Raw genomic sequence first — 14,309 nt, 5'->3', positions numbered from 1 at the left:
TCCAATGCATTCAACTTTTCTTCCCACTACTCAACAAAACCCATCCTTTGTGCCAGGTATCGCTCCACGTTGCCCTGTGTATGGGCTCCTCCTGCTCTGCCGCTGGCTGGGGCACCAGAATAGCCATCCAAAGGCTCAGCATTTGGAGCTACAAAACCTCCTTCAGCGCAGAAGGACAAACCTGCAGCAGGCTCAGCCCCACAGGCAAAGAGCATCTGGCTGAGCCGTGTCCCGGCTGCAGCCACGGGTGGCATCAATAAAAACCCAGGGGCTCTTTCGATTTACACCTGCCAAGGATTTCATCCGTTCCCCCAATCCTGGCAGGGGCCAAGGCTCAGGGGACTGAGTATCGTGTCCCTGCGAGCTCCTGGGTTTTCCAGGAGCAGAGACATTGGTGTGACATCGCCCACGTTACCGAAATGAAGTTTAGCGGCTGCGGAGGAGCTAAGAGCACACGGCTAACCAGAAAATAAGCAATGAGTTAATATCACAGGCATTGATCAGCTAGTCTTACAATTAATGCTTCCAATAAAAAGAGAAAAAAAAAAAAAAGAAAGCTCCCCCTTTTTATTCAACAGAATAAGAAATTAAACACTTGTGGGCTCATTCTAAAGAATGAATGAAATTGAATAAGCTACCTAGCACTTGAGATTCCCAGCGAGTGCTTGAATAGAGCAAACCTCCTGAGTTGAATGGATTGCCTTTTGGGACCAATTTGTCTCTTTTCACTCTTTATTCCTCCTTTTTTGCTGACAGATGTACAAAGGCGGAACTGCGCTGTGCAGCTTAGCTACATGCACCCACAGCAGCTGTCACTTTTGTCGAGCAAGTTAATCAAGCAAATGCCACCATATCCCACTTTCTATAAGGAACAACATGTTATAGACAGTAGTCTTGGGAGACGGGGAGGGAGGGAGAGAGACTTTATTTTAACTTTGAGTAGCTGCTTTTTTTTTTTTGTCTCCCCCCTCTGTGTGTGTAAGGAAAAAAAAAGGGGGGGAAGAAGAAAAAAAGCAGCAGCCAAACGGGGTAGCACAAACTGACACTTTTGTTTTCCCCTAGAACAAATATTTAATATGATTTTAACTCTAATTTGGACTGGAGGGAGAGCTGTCCGGTTTTAATTAAATTTAAAGGACTTAAGGGAAGGCAGTTAAAAAAAGAAATGGAAGCTTTTTGTTTGCCTTAACGCTTGTTGATAATAATATATTGATTGTCAATTGCTAAGCCCCAAAGATTAGTGTAGTAAATACTATTATCTGAATGCCACAAGTGAAGTGCTAGCTTCCCGTCCCTGCTTTTCCCTTTGTGAGGCAGTTTGAATCACTGGTTGTTATTTATACATTTTCTTTGATAAAACCAACTTGTGTGGCTGATTTTTTTTCTTTTTCTCTTAAACCCTGCCTCATTAAGTGCATAATAGCATTTACGTGTGGGGCTTTCTGCTTTTTAGCCTTTCAAGCTTAAGCTTATATTCCTCTCTCACAACCGTGTTTCAAAACTTGGGATGTTCACAGACAATTGGATACCCACCAATATTGTATATATCAGATGCTCTCTTGCTATTGCCAAAGCCTAGAAAATAACAGAACATTATCCGCAAAGAGTAAATAAATAGTTATCGTCCTGCTACGCTGCCACACACCAGATAATAAGTGTCTGGCCATTAGGTAGCTTTTCTATTGCACATAATTCTTTAAGTGCGCCTACTCTCGTTAGGTATGCAAAAGTTGACATCAAAAGGAGGGTTTTCAGTGTAGCTCTACAGAGCACACAACAGCAACGCACCGAGAAGGCTACAGGCAGCCCTCAGTTTGATATTAGAAAGGTCATTCCCATCCAAATTCACACACTTTGGAAAAGTATCTCCTCTCTCAGAAAATAAAGCTAAGTTTTGCTAACAGACCGCACTGTGCTCATTTAACTTCTCCGCAGGGTCGTCGGCTTGGCATGCTCAGAAACAGATCGGAAGTGTTTGGGATATGTGAATTCTTTGCCAAACTCCGGACTCTACACTTGCAACTCGCCCGTACGAGCAAATCCTTCATCAGCCGTGCTGGCAAAGGGCAACGTGACCCTCATTTTCTGAATTAAACCTCTCTATTAAAACTCTACATTAAATTCCGTAATTTAATGTAGAGTAAAGCTCTAACAATTTAATAAAAATCCCTTGAAACGCCACGGTCTTTTTTCTTCTTTTTTTTTAAATAAAATTAATAACTTTATTCTATCAAACCCTCAAGAATCTGTTTGGAGTCTCCCAGGTCACACTTACACTGAGCTATTACTGAAATAAATAGCTGCACTGTTTTTTTTTCCTGGGATTCTTTTGTATCCCTATAACACAATCACGCAAGTACACACAGCGTGTTCTTCAACGTTCACCCCGGTGCTGTGATTTCTGGATGCCTTTTACTCTATTTCATATGCCTTATCTATGAAATTTCATTCACATTGACAACGTAGCTGCATGAGGAAGTTACAAAGTCAAAGGGGCTCAATATTAAAATACTTTGTATTATTATTTAATAAAGTCAGGTCCCAGCATTGCTAATTGGGTCAAGCTGCTAGCCAGAGCGCCTCATCATCTGTCTAGGATGCAAATAGCATCACCGAATTACATTATCTTTCTTTTTTTCCCTCCCTCCTTCCCTTACCCAAAAATAAGGCACAAAATAACTTTGAATCGCCCAAGAGCTCTGCCTTCAAACAGGGAAGGGAATTCAGAATGAAAGCCGAAACGCAGGCGCACTGAAGTGCCACACGCTCTTTGCAGTACATATGGCACCTGCGATCACCCACTGTTTGGGGATCTCGGCAACAGGGTGTGCTCAGGCTGGTGCTTCACCCTTAATTGGCTTAAAGCTGGACCTGATGGGGTTGGTGCCACAGGTGTTGATGGGAGGGAGGCACAGGACTCCTTGAGGGTTCGTTTTCTACGTGCGCTGGTGGGATTGCACAAATTCCCTGCTCGCCGAAGGGGCACAACTCATCCCGCACCTTCCACGCTGCAAATTTCCCTCTCCCCTTTGCTGTAGACAGAGCTCAGCAAAGTGCACAGCGCTTCCTGGGAGCTGTCAAACAGCCCCCCCAAAACCTGCTGCTTCACAAGATCTTGCAAATTTCTCTCCGCTCTAAACCCAAAACACTTTTATTCCTTTCCAGAGAGGAAAAGGAGAATCAACATCTTTTGTGTCAGTGGCGCCAAGGTCCCCAGCAAATAAGCATGCACAAGATGACCATCTCTAACGCTGCCTGCTTTCAGTGCTGCACAAAATCACTTAACACCTATAAGGCTTTGTGCAGCTGTAGCTCACATCCCTGGCAGAGGTGGTATGCCACAGGCAGGACATGCCGATGTCTCCCTGAGCTTCCTCCCCTTGGGAGGATCTCACTGAAAGAGCTACCGCAATGCTGATTCACCTCCTCCTACAGCCAGGGATGCCCTGGTCTCAGCACGCTGGGGTTTGCTGGGAGCAAACACCTACACCAGCCCACTGACCATCTCTGAATAGAGCCCATCCGCATGCTTTGAGGAGAGCAACATGCTGGTCAGGGCACCAGAGAAAACTGTGAGGAGACCTGCATGGAAACAACTATTTATCTATGGCAGGGCACAGGGGGAATGCGGCAGCTGATGCTCACAGTGATCCGTGAAGGAAGCCTGCTGACATTAGCCCTGGCAGCACCTCTAACTTCTCTTTCATTCACAACATCCTCAAACCAGGGACACCTCGTGCTTAAACCTGTAGGTTTGCAGGCTGGGAGCCTCAGTGGTGCCCCTTTTCCTCTCTGAGGCAGGACAGACCCAATCCTCGGGCACTGCATTGTACATTTGTATAAAATGCCGCCTTTCAGGTGATAGGTCCTGAGCTGGCAGATCCTGCCTTCAGAGGCATCCCACGTACCTGCATGCAGAGGACTGAGCTCTCACGGGGAACACCATCAGGTTGGCTTTGGGTGCTGGACTCTCTCTCCCGCAAAGATACAGCTCAGCAAAGCACACAGCACTTCCTTGGAACTCAAATAAAACCCCCAAAACCATTGCTTTGCAGGATTCTGAAGACCTCAGTTTTCCTGAATAAAAGAGCTTATGCATATAAAAAATGTAAAGGCACACACACACACAAAACCACTGCTATGTGGATGCTTATTCTCAAATACTTTTTTTAACATATAAAATATTCTCTGCTTATTTCCACTTTTCAAAAAAGAAATGAAGTTGACATGTTAAAATCTGAGTTCCTATATAAAGCAGCTTAGTAAAACACAATATCCACACAATGTGCTGCTATTTTTCTGTCCCGGTTCCAGGACCCTGTTAGTGCAAAGCAGTGACAGTAAAACTGGATGCAAAGTTGCTCAATAAGATGCAATACAGTAATGCATGCTACAGAATACTTTAATTATACTTGTTATCAGATTGAATTGAAAGCTGTCATGAAGCGGGACTCAATAAACTTTAGCTGGCTCCTTTATAGCCTGCAGATTCCAAGAAAGTAACTAGAGGCTGCCCAGGGATCTCAGTCCTGAGCACAGGAGGGAGCAGCTCCCCCGGGATCATTCCTGGGGTTACACACTGGAGACAATGCACTCCCTGCCCAAGTCCTGCTAAGCATATTTGAATGCTGATATCATACATCCAGGGCGAGGCTTAAAAGAGCACCGGGAAAGGCAAGAGCCGCAGATCAAGAGCAATGAAGTGACCTGGGACGGCTAATCTCGCATGCACCGCTGGCTGGCGCAGGCAGCGGCAGTGATTGTGTGGGGCTGGGTTGCAGGGGGAGGAAAGGAAAAGAGGGATTGAAGGCGCTGCTGGAAATCAGACAATTGGTTATTGTCCGCGCAGGAGCCGTTGGCTCACCCCTGTGCCACCCTGAGTTTCTTTGGGCAAAGGCCCTTTGCACAGCCTGGAGGGAGGGAGCAAAGCCGCCGGCAGCGGGGGCTCCGCACATCTGCGTGCACCAGGACATCCCGGCCCTTCCCACGCTCCTCGCACCCCAGACTCACGTGGGAAGGGGTTTATTGGGAACACCAGCACCTTCAGGCTCTCCTTCCTGACAACCCACAAGACCGGAACTCCATTGGCTGAAGGCAGCTTCAGCTCAAAGCATACTATTAACTTATATGCAGTTATAAATGTATACAGACAGCTCCTGGCCAGGGAGCACGGAGGGTGCTTGGAAAAAGACTCTCTCTGGACCAAGGCTGCCTCACTGCAACACAACATGATGGCACCTCTTCCCCCAAACCCACCTTGGCTACTCACATCTACCATGAAATAAATGATCTTTCACTCAGCACCGGCCCTAAAACATAAATCTCTGATGCTCAAAAGCACTGTGCGGATGATGCTAGCAAGCCTGTGCTGACCTTAACGTAACAGAGCAATCAGTCTGCCTTCTTAGAATGATTAATGGAAAATCTCCTCTGGAAAAGAAATCAAATTAACTGTCTTCAACCAAATGTCTACTGGAACACGAAAAGCTGTTCCGATAAAGACATTTAGGAGGGGAAAAAAAAACCCTCATGAGGATGTAAAATCCAGTGACAGATCTAGGACTTATTTTATTAAGAGTCTCCCTAAAATAAATTAAATGGAGCCTACTTAAATGAGCATTTGAGGAAAGAAGCCTTGCTAAGAGGAAGGCAGGAGGCCATGCCCAAGTGCATGCTCTGAGGAGCAGTTTCAGTGCTAAGTCCCTCTCCCTGCTCCCATGCAGCTCTGAGAGGGTACATGGGAAGAAAAAGAGGCTGCAGAAGGATGGGACATGTTGTGCCCCTTCAGGTCAAAGAGAATTTGTCCTTTCCTAGAAGATATACATACAACTGCAATCACAATGGCATTGTTTTTCCCCCAGCAAAGGTCCCTGCAGTGGGGCTGACTCCAGGTCTGAGTCTTGCTGAGCCAGCCAAGGGCTGCAGCATCCTCTGCAGTGGCTCCAGCTCCCCTAAAGGTGCACAGGGAGGAAAAAGCAAGCCGCACTTCCTGGAGATCAATCTGCCTCATTGCCTTCAATTTACAACTCACAGGGAAAGGCGGGGGGGGAAAGGCAAAAAACAACAAGGCAGAAGAAATAGCTCAGTGGAGGCCATCTCAGGATGGGAGTGGGAGAGAGTTAGTGCCCTAATGAGCAGTCTAGCTGCGTAGGAGGGAAACAGGTTGTTGTCTGTCTAAGAGAAAGCAGTGAGTGCGGCTGCAAGCAGCTATGAGATGGGAGCCCGGCGCACAGTCTGATATCCGCTCTTCCCCTGATCCTGCAACCCGTCCTCCTGTGAGTAATTCTAACTCACAGTGAGTAGCTCCACTGACTCACGACCAGGCTTTTGGGTTTGAGGAGGGGAAGGAGAAGGGAGGGTGAGAAGGGCTTTCTTTTGGCATTTGATTGTGCCGTGCAAGGCTTACACTCCAGCAAGAAATGCCATGATCCTGCAAGCACGCCTTGGAGGAGCTGCCAAAATTCAAGTGGGTAACCCCATGGAAAGCAAAAGCTTTGATTTTAAGGATAAGCTAACGCCTAAGTGTCTGCAGAGGACTTGCTGAATTAGCTAATCTAGCTGTCAGTCTGTGTAATTTTTCTGTATACTCAGGTGTAGTTTCAGGCTCCAAATCAGCAAGTACTGGAATATACGCTGAGCTGCCTGGGGATCGTCTAGTAGCCAGTGAGAAGTGCTCAGTCAGGTTCCTGTATAAGGAACCTTGTACAGGGATTTTGATGAAGTCTGAGACTCACACAGTGCCCTTCATCGTTATTACTCAGTATCTCTGATATTCAGAAGTCAGTTACCAGCAAGAGGAGCTGCCTCTGGAAATACAAGGACAGTCCTGAGCTGTTTCCTGGCATTCCTGCTGGGCTCCTGCCTGGGGAAAGGAAATGAAAATGCACCAGCTGTAACATCAGCCTTGGGATACAGCTGCGGCTTCCTAAAAGCCTCACTGAGCTGAGCTGGAGGGACAGGACCTGGCGCTACAGCCTCAGCTGAGGGCTTGTGCCTGCCTGAGGGTGATGGGAAGGAGATGCTGGATCCTCTGCAGTTGATCCATGGCTTCTCCTTTGCTGCTGGGAGAGGACCTGCAGTGACTATCCCTCTGCGCTGAGGATGGCACAAGGCAGAGCAAAGCCCCCGTCTTCCCTGTTGCCCTCCCTGCTATCAAGACAAAAAGCCCTCCTCCATCTGCAGAGAGGAACGGGCTTGCTTTCTCATTTCAGGAGAAAATACTCCGTCTGGTATCCCGGCTGTGACACAGACCTTGGAAGAAGCCAAACATACAGAGTGACAGTGAAGTGGTAAAACTGCCTTCTGCAAAAAGCACCGTGGCTCCTGCCACCCCAGCGGGCTGTATCACTGCGTGATTAAGTTCTTACCAGACTTTCTGGTAAAGCCAACCTTCCTGATCTGATAACTGTCAAGGACAAGCCAAATACGCAGGGTCAATCTATGCACGTTTAATCCCCAGAAGGCAGATTAAGTGTATAATTGACCCATATAATCCATGTATCATCTCCAGTGAAATGTTTTCTATGTCCGGTTTAGGCAGACATGAGGCCCATAAGAAAGCGATCAGAGGCACCGTATTACCATCGCCGTGGATTTCATCAAAGTTCGAGATGGCTTTTTAATCACTGATCTCAGAGACTGCTAGATTTAAGCAGATGAACTCGCACTAAGCACATCTGGTTTAAATCCTTATCTTCTACTCAGGCTGGTGTCTTCAAGAAGTACAAGGAGGAGAAAAATAAATTGATTTTTTTAGGTCTTTGCAATCTTCAGAGCCTCTCGGGGTGTTTTGATCTCTCATATCAAAAGCATGTTTTTGTTTTTTTTGGTTTTTTTTCCAGTAAGATATTGAATTAATCATCAGAGAGAAAAATGCCATCTGCGCTATTTAAGGGACTGCATCAGGATGCTGGAATTCGCAGGATCTCGGGGAGCTCACTCGATGCTCAGTAGCCTTTTGTGTACGTGCTACTCGCCTGCGGCTGGGGAGGAAACATTCTCACTATGTTTTACATTAGTGTTTACCAATTTATGAGGAAGAAAGGTTGGCACTCGCACTATCTACTAGTCAATCATAGGCTTTCTGGATCACATATGTTCTGATGGGCTGAAGCCTATACTGTGAGCATCTAAGGGCGTGTGTAAAGATATACACACATACACACATGTATAAATAACATCCACCAAAGGGGACAACTCTTACAAATGAAACTCCCACTGCCTTCAGACAAAAATTACAGATATATAAACTCCAAGTCTATGAAATTCTGAGTGTCCAGAGCCAAAGGGGACCTGACTTTTGCAGGATTTGTCTTCAGACCTGAGATCGCAATGAAGATACTTTCCCATGTTTAAGATACACCTGCCTGCATCTGCCACATTGTTCCTATAAACGGTCACATTCTGCATGTCAACTTCCCCTTTTTCCAGGGAAAAAGCGATAAAATCATACTTTCTATCAGGCACTACACAGAGTTTGTGATCCTTCTGCATTGTGTGCGGACTATCACAGCAGTTTAAATCCCAAAGCACCCAGCCATGCACAGGAACACAAGGAAGGGATGCTATGATGCTATTCTGAAACTATTCTGTTACCACTGCTCTCTACCAACGGGCCTTATTACAGTGTTTTAGCTTTAAATGTTATCAAATTAGTGAGCCAGGCCAAGTAAATAAGTCATGTTACTCTGCAGTAAACAGCACTGCCAAAAAGCTAGTTAGGTTTTGATTACCAGCAGAACTCCACGATCAATCTGTTCGTACAATGATCCCAAGAATACAGATTTTTAAAATGAAGATGACTCTATTTCGGGGAGGAGGGGGGTTGGACCTGACTAATTTGCAGAATTAAGACGATTCGCACACAGACCACAGAGAAATATTACAATAACCATCTGAAAACAAAGAGCGTAGCCCTGTTCTGCAGGTGTGGGCAGAGCACACGATGCAGGGGAAAAGAGGTGGTTTCTGAGCTAAGAAATCAGGGCAAATGACAAAAGAAGGACATATTAACCCAGCTTCTGTTGGGAGGTGGCCGAACACACTCTGCAACCTCTGCTCCTGGGAGGAAACAAAGAGGAAATACACGGAAATGGACTTAGAGAAACGGGGATTAGGAATATCCTGGGAGCTGCAAACCCTACTGACTGTGCGACAGGCAACCTTGCACTGCGCACCTCTGCTCCTGCACTACTCATAACTGCACAGAAAGAGAATTTCACCCTATATTGTGTCTTTAACGGGATCCCACCGAGAGCAGAGGAACTGCCTGCAGGCAGATTTAAGCTGTTTACCTGCCACCACTGCACGTATTACCATATAGCATCCTAAAAGTGGACTAAGCTTTTGGCTGAGGTAAGCCAGCATCACTGCACTAAACCAGTAGAGGAGCTGGCCATGAAAGTGTTAATAATCTCATTGCCTGGAGAAACTCTGCAGCTAAGAGGATTGCTCCTCTGCCACACTGGCGGAAGCGAGAACAAAATGAGGTCCAAGTCTAACTCGGCATCATAAATACAATTTTTCATTATTCCTCTTCTCTTTCTTATTAAAAAAGGTAGCGAGTACCTAGAATGTCCTAAAACACAATCACAGTGCAGAGACCAAATGAGCTTAAAAACCCTGCGGCCCTGCTGCTTTGCTGCATTAGGTAAGGGGGGCAAAGGGCTGAGCTTGGCACACAGACCTTGCTCCTGTCCTTACCAAGACATTGTGAACACAGCATTGATTTAAATGGGGTCTGGGTCCAGGTGACCCGCACAGGCTCATAACCCCCCCTGCTACTGACCCACCAGCAGCACCTCAGCCATGCTTAGAGCTGACTTCAGGAGCAAACAGCTCCTTCAGCTGCAACCTGGCAAAGACAATATGCGACCACTCAATATGTAATTCCAGTTTCTGGGTGGATGGGGCTTGGTGCATCCCCCTCCCTCCCAATGAACCAAGGGCCCTGCAGCTCGTGGGCGCACACTCACGTACATGACACACGTGCGAAGATGCCGGCAGCATCGGGTCCAAACGCCATCCTGCTGGTGCGGGGAATGGGAATGGGAACAGGAATGGGAACAAGAACGGGAACAGCTCCCACATGCTGCAGCTCCTGCTTGTAGCCGGCATGGGTCAAAACAGGCAGAGCAATGTCAAAACTCTACCCTTGATTATCTTATTCCACATGAATCAAAGAGACTTGAGGAAGGCAGGAAGGAAAAGAAAGGTTTTGCACTTTCCACCAAGGTAGATGCTCTTTTTTTTTAACTTCCATGTCAACTGTTGATTTGTTTAAAATATGGCTTGGTAAAACTAAATACGAGCAAATCAAACCAAAATCAATATTTGTGCTAATTACAGCCTTTTGAAAATTGGAAACAATGGCCCAAAGGGTCCAAACACACCAACTGTGAATCATAGGGAAAGGATGAGGGAAAAAAGGCAGTGTGGGCATTGAAAAGAACAGTCCAGATGAGCTCTGGAAATTTAGCTGCTCGTGGAATAAATTTGAACACAAGCGAGCGATGCACTCGCGGGCCCGCTGCAGATGGAAGCGACAGGCTTTTGTTTTATGTTTTGTTTTTTCTCCCCATGCCTGCTTGATGGGTGATTTGCGTCTGGTGCTCTGCGCTGCAAACTCTCCCCGGAGCGAGCCGCCCGGAGGAGGCACTGCTGTGCTCTCCGTGCATGAACGAGGCATTCTCAGTGGAGATGGGTCATGCTAGTAGATGTACACAGCAAGATTATTTGACTCTAATTCATGCCACTTGATATAATGTGATAAAACATTTGACATGAGAGATAAGTTCCATTTTAATCCGGTAAGGTGCAGGGAAAAGAAAGAGTGGGAATTGTAAAGGAGGAAGAGGTTTCTAAGGGATAGGTAATGCGCAGAAAAGAGAGGTATTGAGTGAAGGAGGAGGTTGGTTGGGGAAAAAAGCAGCTTTCCCTGCACACTGAGGAAGCAAAAGAGCGAGTAAAGAAAGCGAGGAAGGTTGTTACAGTTCCAGAGCTGGGAGACTGAGAAATGGCACTGCTGAGAGATGAAAGGAAGGAAAGTAGGGACAGGAGCTGCTTCAAACAGAAATCGATATATGGACAAATACCCTAAAGAGGACTGAAACACTAATGCTACAGGCTGGCCATCAACAGAAAACCTTCGCTATAGAACAGCTATGAGGACAGAAAGGCTATAACGCAACAAGAGCAACAGCAACAGAGATACCAGTTAACATGCATCCAAATCCAAAACAAACAGGCGTCACAGGTCACTGTTCTCTTACAGTCCAATGAATTTATCTAGTGCAACAGAAAAATAGCTCTGAACATCTGGGTCAGTTCCTACCATGCCATCTTCATTGAGGAGACCATGTCTCAACTTTACCTTTGGTGTCAGACACCACGACATGGTCCTCCTGAACTATGCAAGTCCATTCCTAATCAGCTCTGATTTGGTTAGCTTTTAAAATCAAAATTTAGTACGCTTAATTTGCTGTCAGTTTTGGAGTGCTTGTCAATGAAACACGCTGCAAAATGTGCAGAAGAGATGGCCCTTAGCAAATGCATCTGCCAAAAACCCGGCTCAAATTTTAACAGTGAGAACAATGACTAAGATGTTCTGCTACAGAGAGACTTTCCACAAGCTTAAATATAGTAAAGGGCTCTCTCAGAAGATGCTGTTCCCTTAAAATCCACGCACAGACAGACCAAGACACAGTAGACTAGAGTAGAGATTTAAAGCAGGCAGAGAGCAGATACGAGCCTTAGTCAGAAAGAAAGGAAAGATTTATTTATTTTTTAAAGCTATAACCAATAAATTTTCTCAAAATGTGACTTATCCTCCTGTCTTATTTTGTCACATTTTGGGTCTCTCCTGCTTGGTGTCCAAGGAGGAGAAGGCATTTACTTACATCAAATAACCTTTCTATATACATCTCCTCATTGACCTTATCACGCAGGACATCCTGAGAGTGGCGGACAAATGTCACATAGGCATCAGCAACATCCATCCCCGGCTTCTGCATGGAGGAGAGAAGAGAGAGAGAGAAACATGAGTAGCGGCACAGGAGCAGCTCCTCTGTGTAGCCCTGTTGCTGCTTTTCCTTCTCCTCCATCTCCTGGTGTCCTCATGCACTTCACCCTTTCCTTACCTGATGGGCCCCGAGTCCTGCTGCTTTGTGCTCCATGCCCAGCAAAATACTGCAAGCAGCACAAGATCATGCAGGGACACTTGCTCTTTGTCTTCTTTTTGCCTAGAGCAAAGGTGGTCAGAGGAATAAAGCTCTTCCTCAACATACTGATGCTGGGAATTTGTCTTCCTACCTTTGGTGCTGTTGACCTAATGAGTGAACCAGCAAGCCAGGCTGAGGATTTGCTGCTTCTTGGTTCATCTTGTCTATGCAAGCTCTCTGGTTTCTGAAGGTAGAAAGCTAACAGCCACTGCTGGGCTCTCGGTTCTTCTTCTATGGTGTGAGGATGCATGCAGTAAGCAGTTGGCATTGCAGGAGGCATCCCAAAATCACCTTTCTTTTTCCGTTTAGAGCCCTGACTTTAGCTCAGATTTAGTGCTGCTCTTAAGAATAAGTTGGGTAAATGGTAAGTAAGGGAATGTATGTCTACATGAATGCTTAAGCTGCTGCTAAACTGCAGGAAGCCTGCCTGTGCTGCCATATCCCTACAGCTCTCTGCAGAATTTAACTGATTTTAAACAATAACCTACAAGTGTGCAGTATTTTGGGGATTACAGCATTTCTTTCAAGAAAATGGGAACTGAAGCAGGTGGATGGGAAAACACTTACAAGAAAAATAAATCCTGTTTGAGTTCACATTGCTTGATATACTGGAATCAAACTTACCTCAAAGGAAACCCATTAAAACACTGTAACATGAGTCATTACAAGAGCTGCCACAAAACCTTAAATTTCCATGGCACATTGTAAGTTTGTTAATAACTAGTGTCATTAGTTTCCATTACTGTGATTTACCTCAGATCACAGAGTATCATTTCTCTGCAAGATACAATTGTCAGCCGCTGTAAATTGAAGTTAGTTAACACATCTGTGTAATTTCCAGGGTGAAAATGAGGACAGTTTGGAAAGCAGTAGGAAGGGAGTTTTTTAATACAAAGCAAACAATTATCAAGCAAAGGGCCAGTGCTTGGCCCTTGGGAAGCCAGTAGCATTTCTTAACACCTACTGCAACAATGACAAGGTATTAATTTGAAAAACAATGAGGACAACACGAATGTGGCAGTAGTCAAGCGTTACACTTTCAAGCAATTTTCAGTATGCTGAGCGTGCCCGTTTCGAGGTGGAATTAAACGGATTGATTTGTACCCAGGCAACTGCAATGGCATTTGTAGAATTAGATTTAACTGATGCTTTTCTGTTCAACACCAGCATTACCCCTCTGTCTTCTAGTCAAACAGGTTTCTCTTTCTCCTATCCCCAGACAGGCAGTGGCTCATGGACCATGGGGTGGCCTCTGCAAGGGTCTGGGAGCTGTGTGGGGCTGGTGGTTGACTTCATTAGAAATGTTAAGGCTGCCAAAGAAGCCATTGAAATGTGGCTTTTTTTCCAGGGGCAGGTGGGGAAACAACTGAAAAATAACCCAGATGAATGATTTCTGCTCTATTTTACACAAAGAACCAGAGCATCTGACTGGCTCCAAGGATGGGAGCAGTCTGCTCCTCCTGCTGTGGATTTTGGAAACCCTTGAAAGGGTCATATAGCATTGTACTGAGACTACTTCCCTGGAGATGCTTTACTTTCCAGGAATGTAGAGGCTTCAAGAGAAGGCCACACTTTGCCCTAAAACTTTCTTAAAACAACTGTTCTGTGCTCAAATTCCTGATGACCAGACATTTAAGGTGCACTCAAACAACTAGGGATTTCAACTGAAGGATCTCCACATTTTCTAGGGCTAGATATGAATTCTGAGGCTCTCTTCCTAATGCTCTCAGTATCTTGTTTCCATTACTCCAAATCAACAGGATGCCAATCTCTGCACTGGGATATTTTAAACCAAACAAGACTTCTTACTGTTCAAGAGTTTGTCTTTTCCATGCTGAGCACAAGAAACAGTGCTTTTGTAGGCAAGGTTTATCTTGGGCTAACAGAATGGAAACACCAAATGCAGATGATGTGGTCCAAGATGTCTGATAAATTTATCACCTTGTCATGTGAAAGCATGAAGAGCAATTGCATTCACATTCAACGTACATATATATATACATTATACATACAGGTCATCAAACTCAACTGAGTTATTCTTGATTTACCCTGCCCAGTCCAACCGGATGCAGGAACTGGGATATTAAGACC

At 45.6% G+C, this 14,309-nt stretch overlaps 1 protein-coding gene across 1 annotated transcript in view; it reads right to left on the bottom strand.

The window, feature by feature from the left end:
* The window catches only part of CADPS (calcium dependent secretion activator), a 212,168-nt gene that overhangs the window by 9,772 nt on the left and 188,087 nt on the right, over positions 1-14,309 (bottom strand). The window contains 1 exon segment of the mRNA XM_030502201.1: positions 11,898-12,005. Within this exon segment, the coding sequence (XP_030358061.1) occupies positions 11,898-12,005 (108 nt within the window).

The sequence above is a fragment of the Strigops habroptila genome, chromosome 11 (genome assembly GCF_004027225.2).
Source record: "Strigops habroptila isolate Jane chromosome 11, bStrHab1.2.pri, whole genome shotgun sequence".
Lineage (NCBI taxonomy): Eukaryota > Metazoa > Chordata > Aves > Psittaciformes > Psittacidae > Strigops > Strigops habroptila.
The sequence above is the reverse complement of the archived record's forward strand: the minus strand, read 5'-3'. Positions and strand labels throughout refer to the sequence as shown.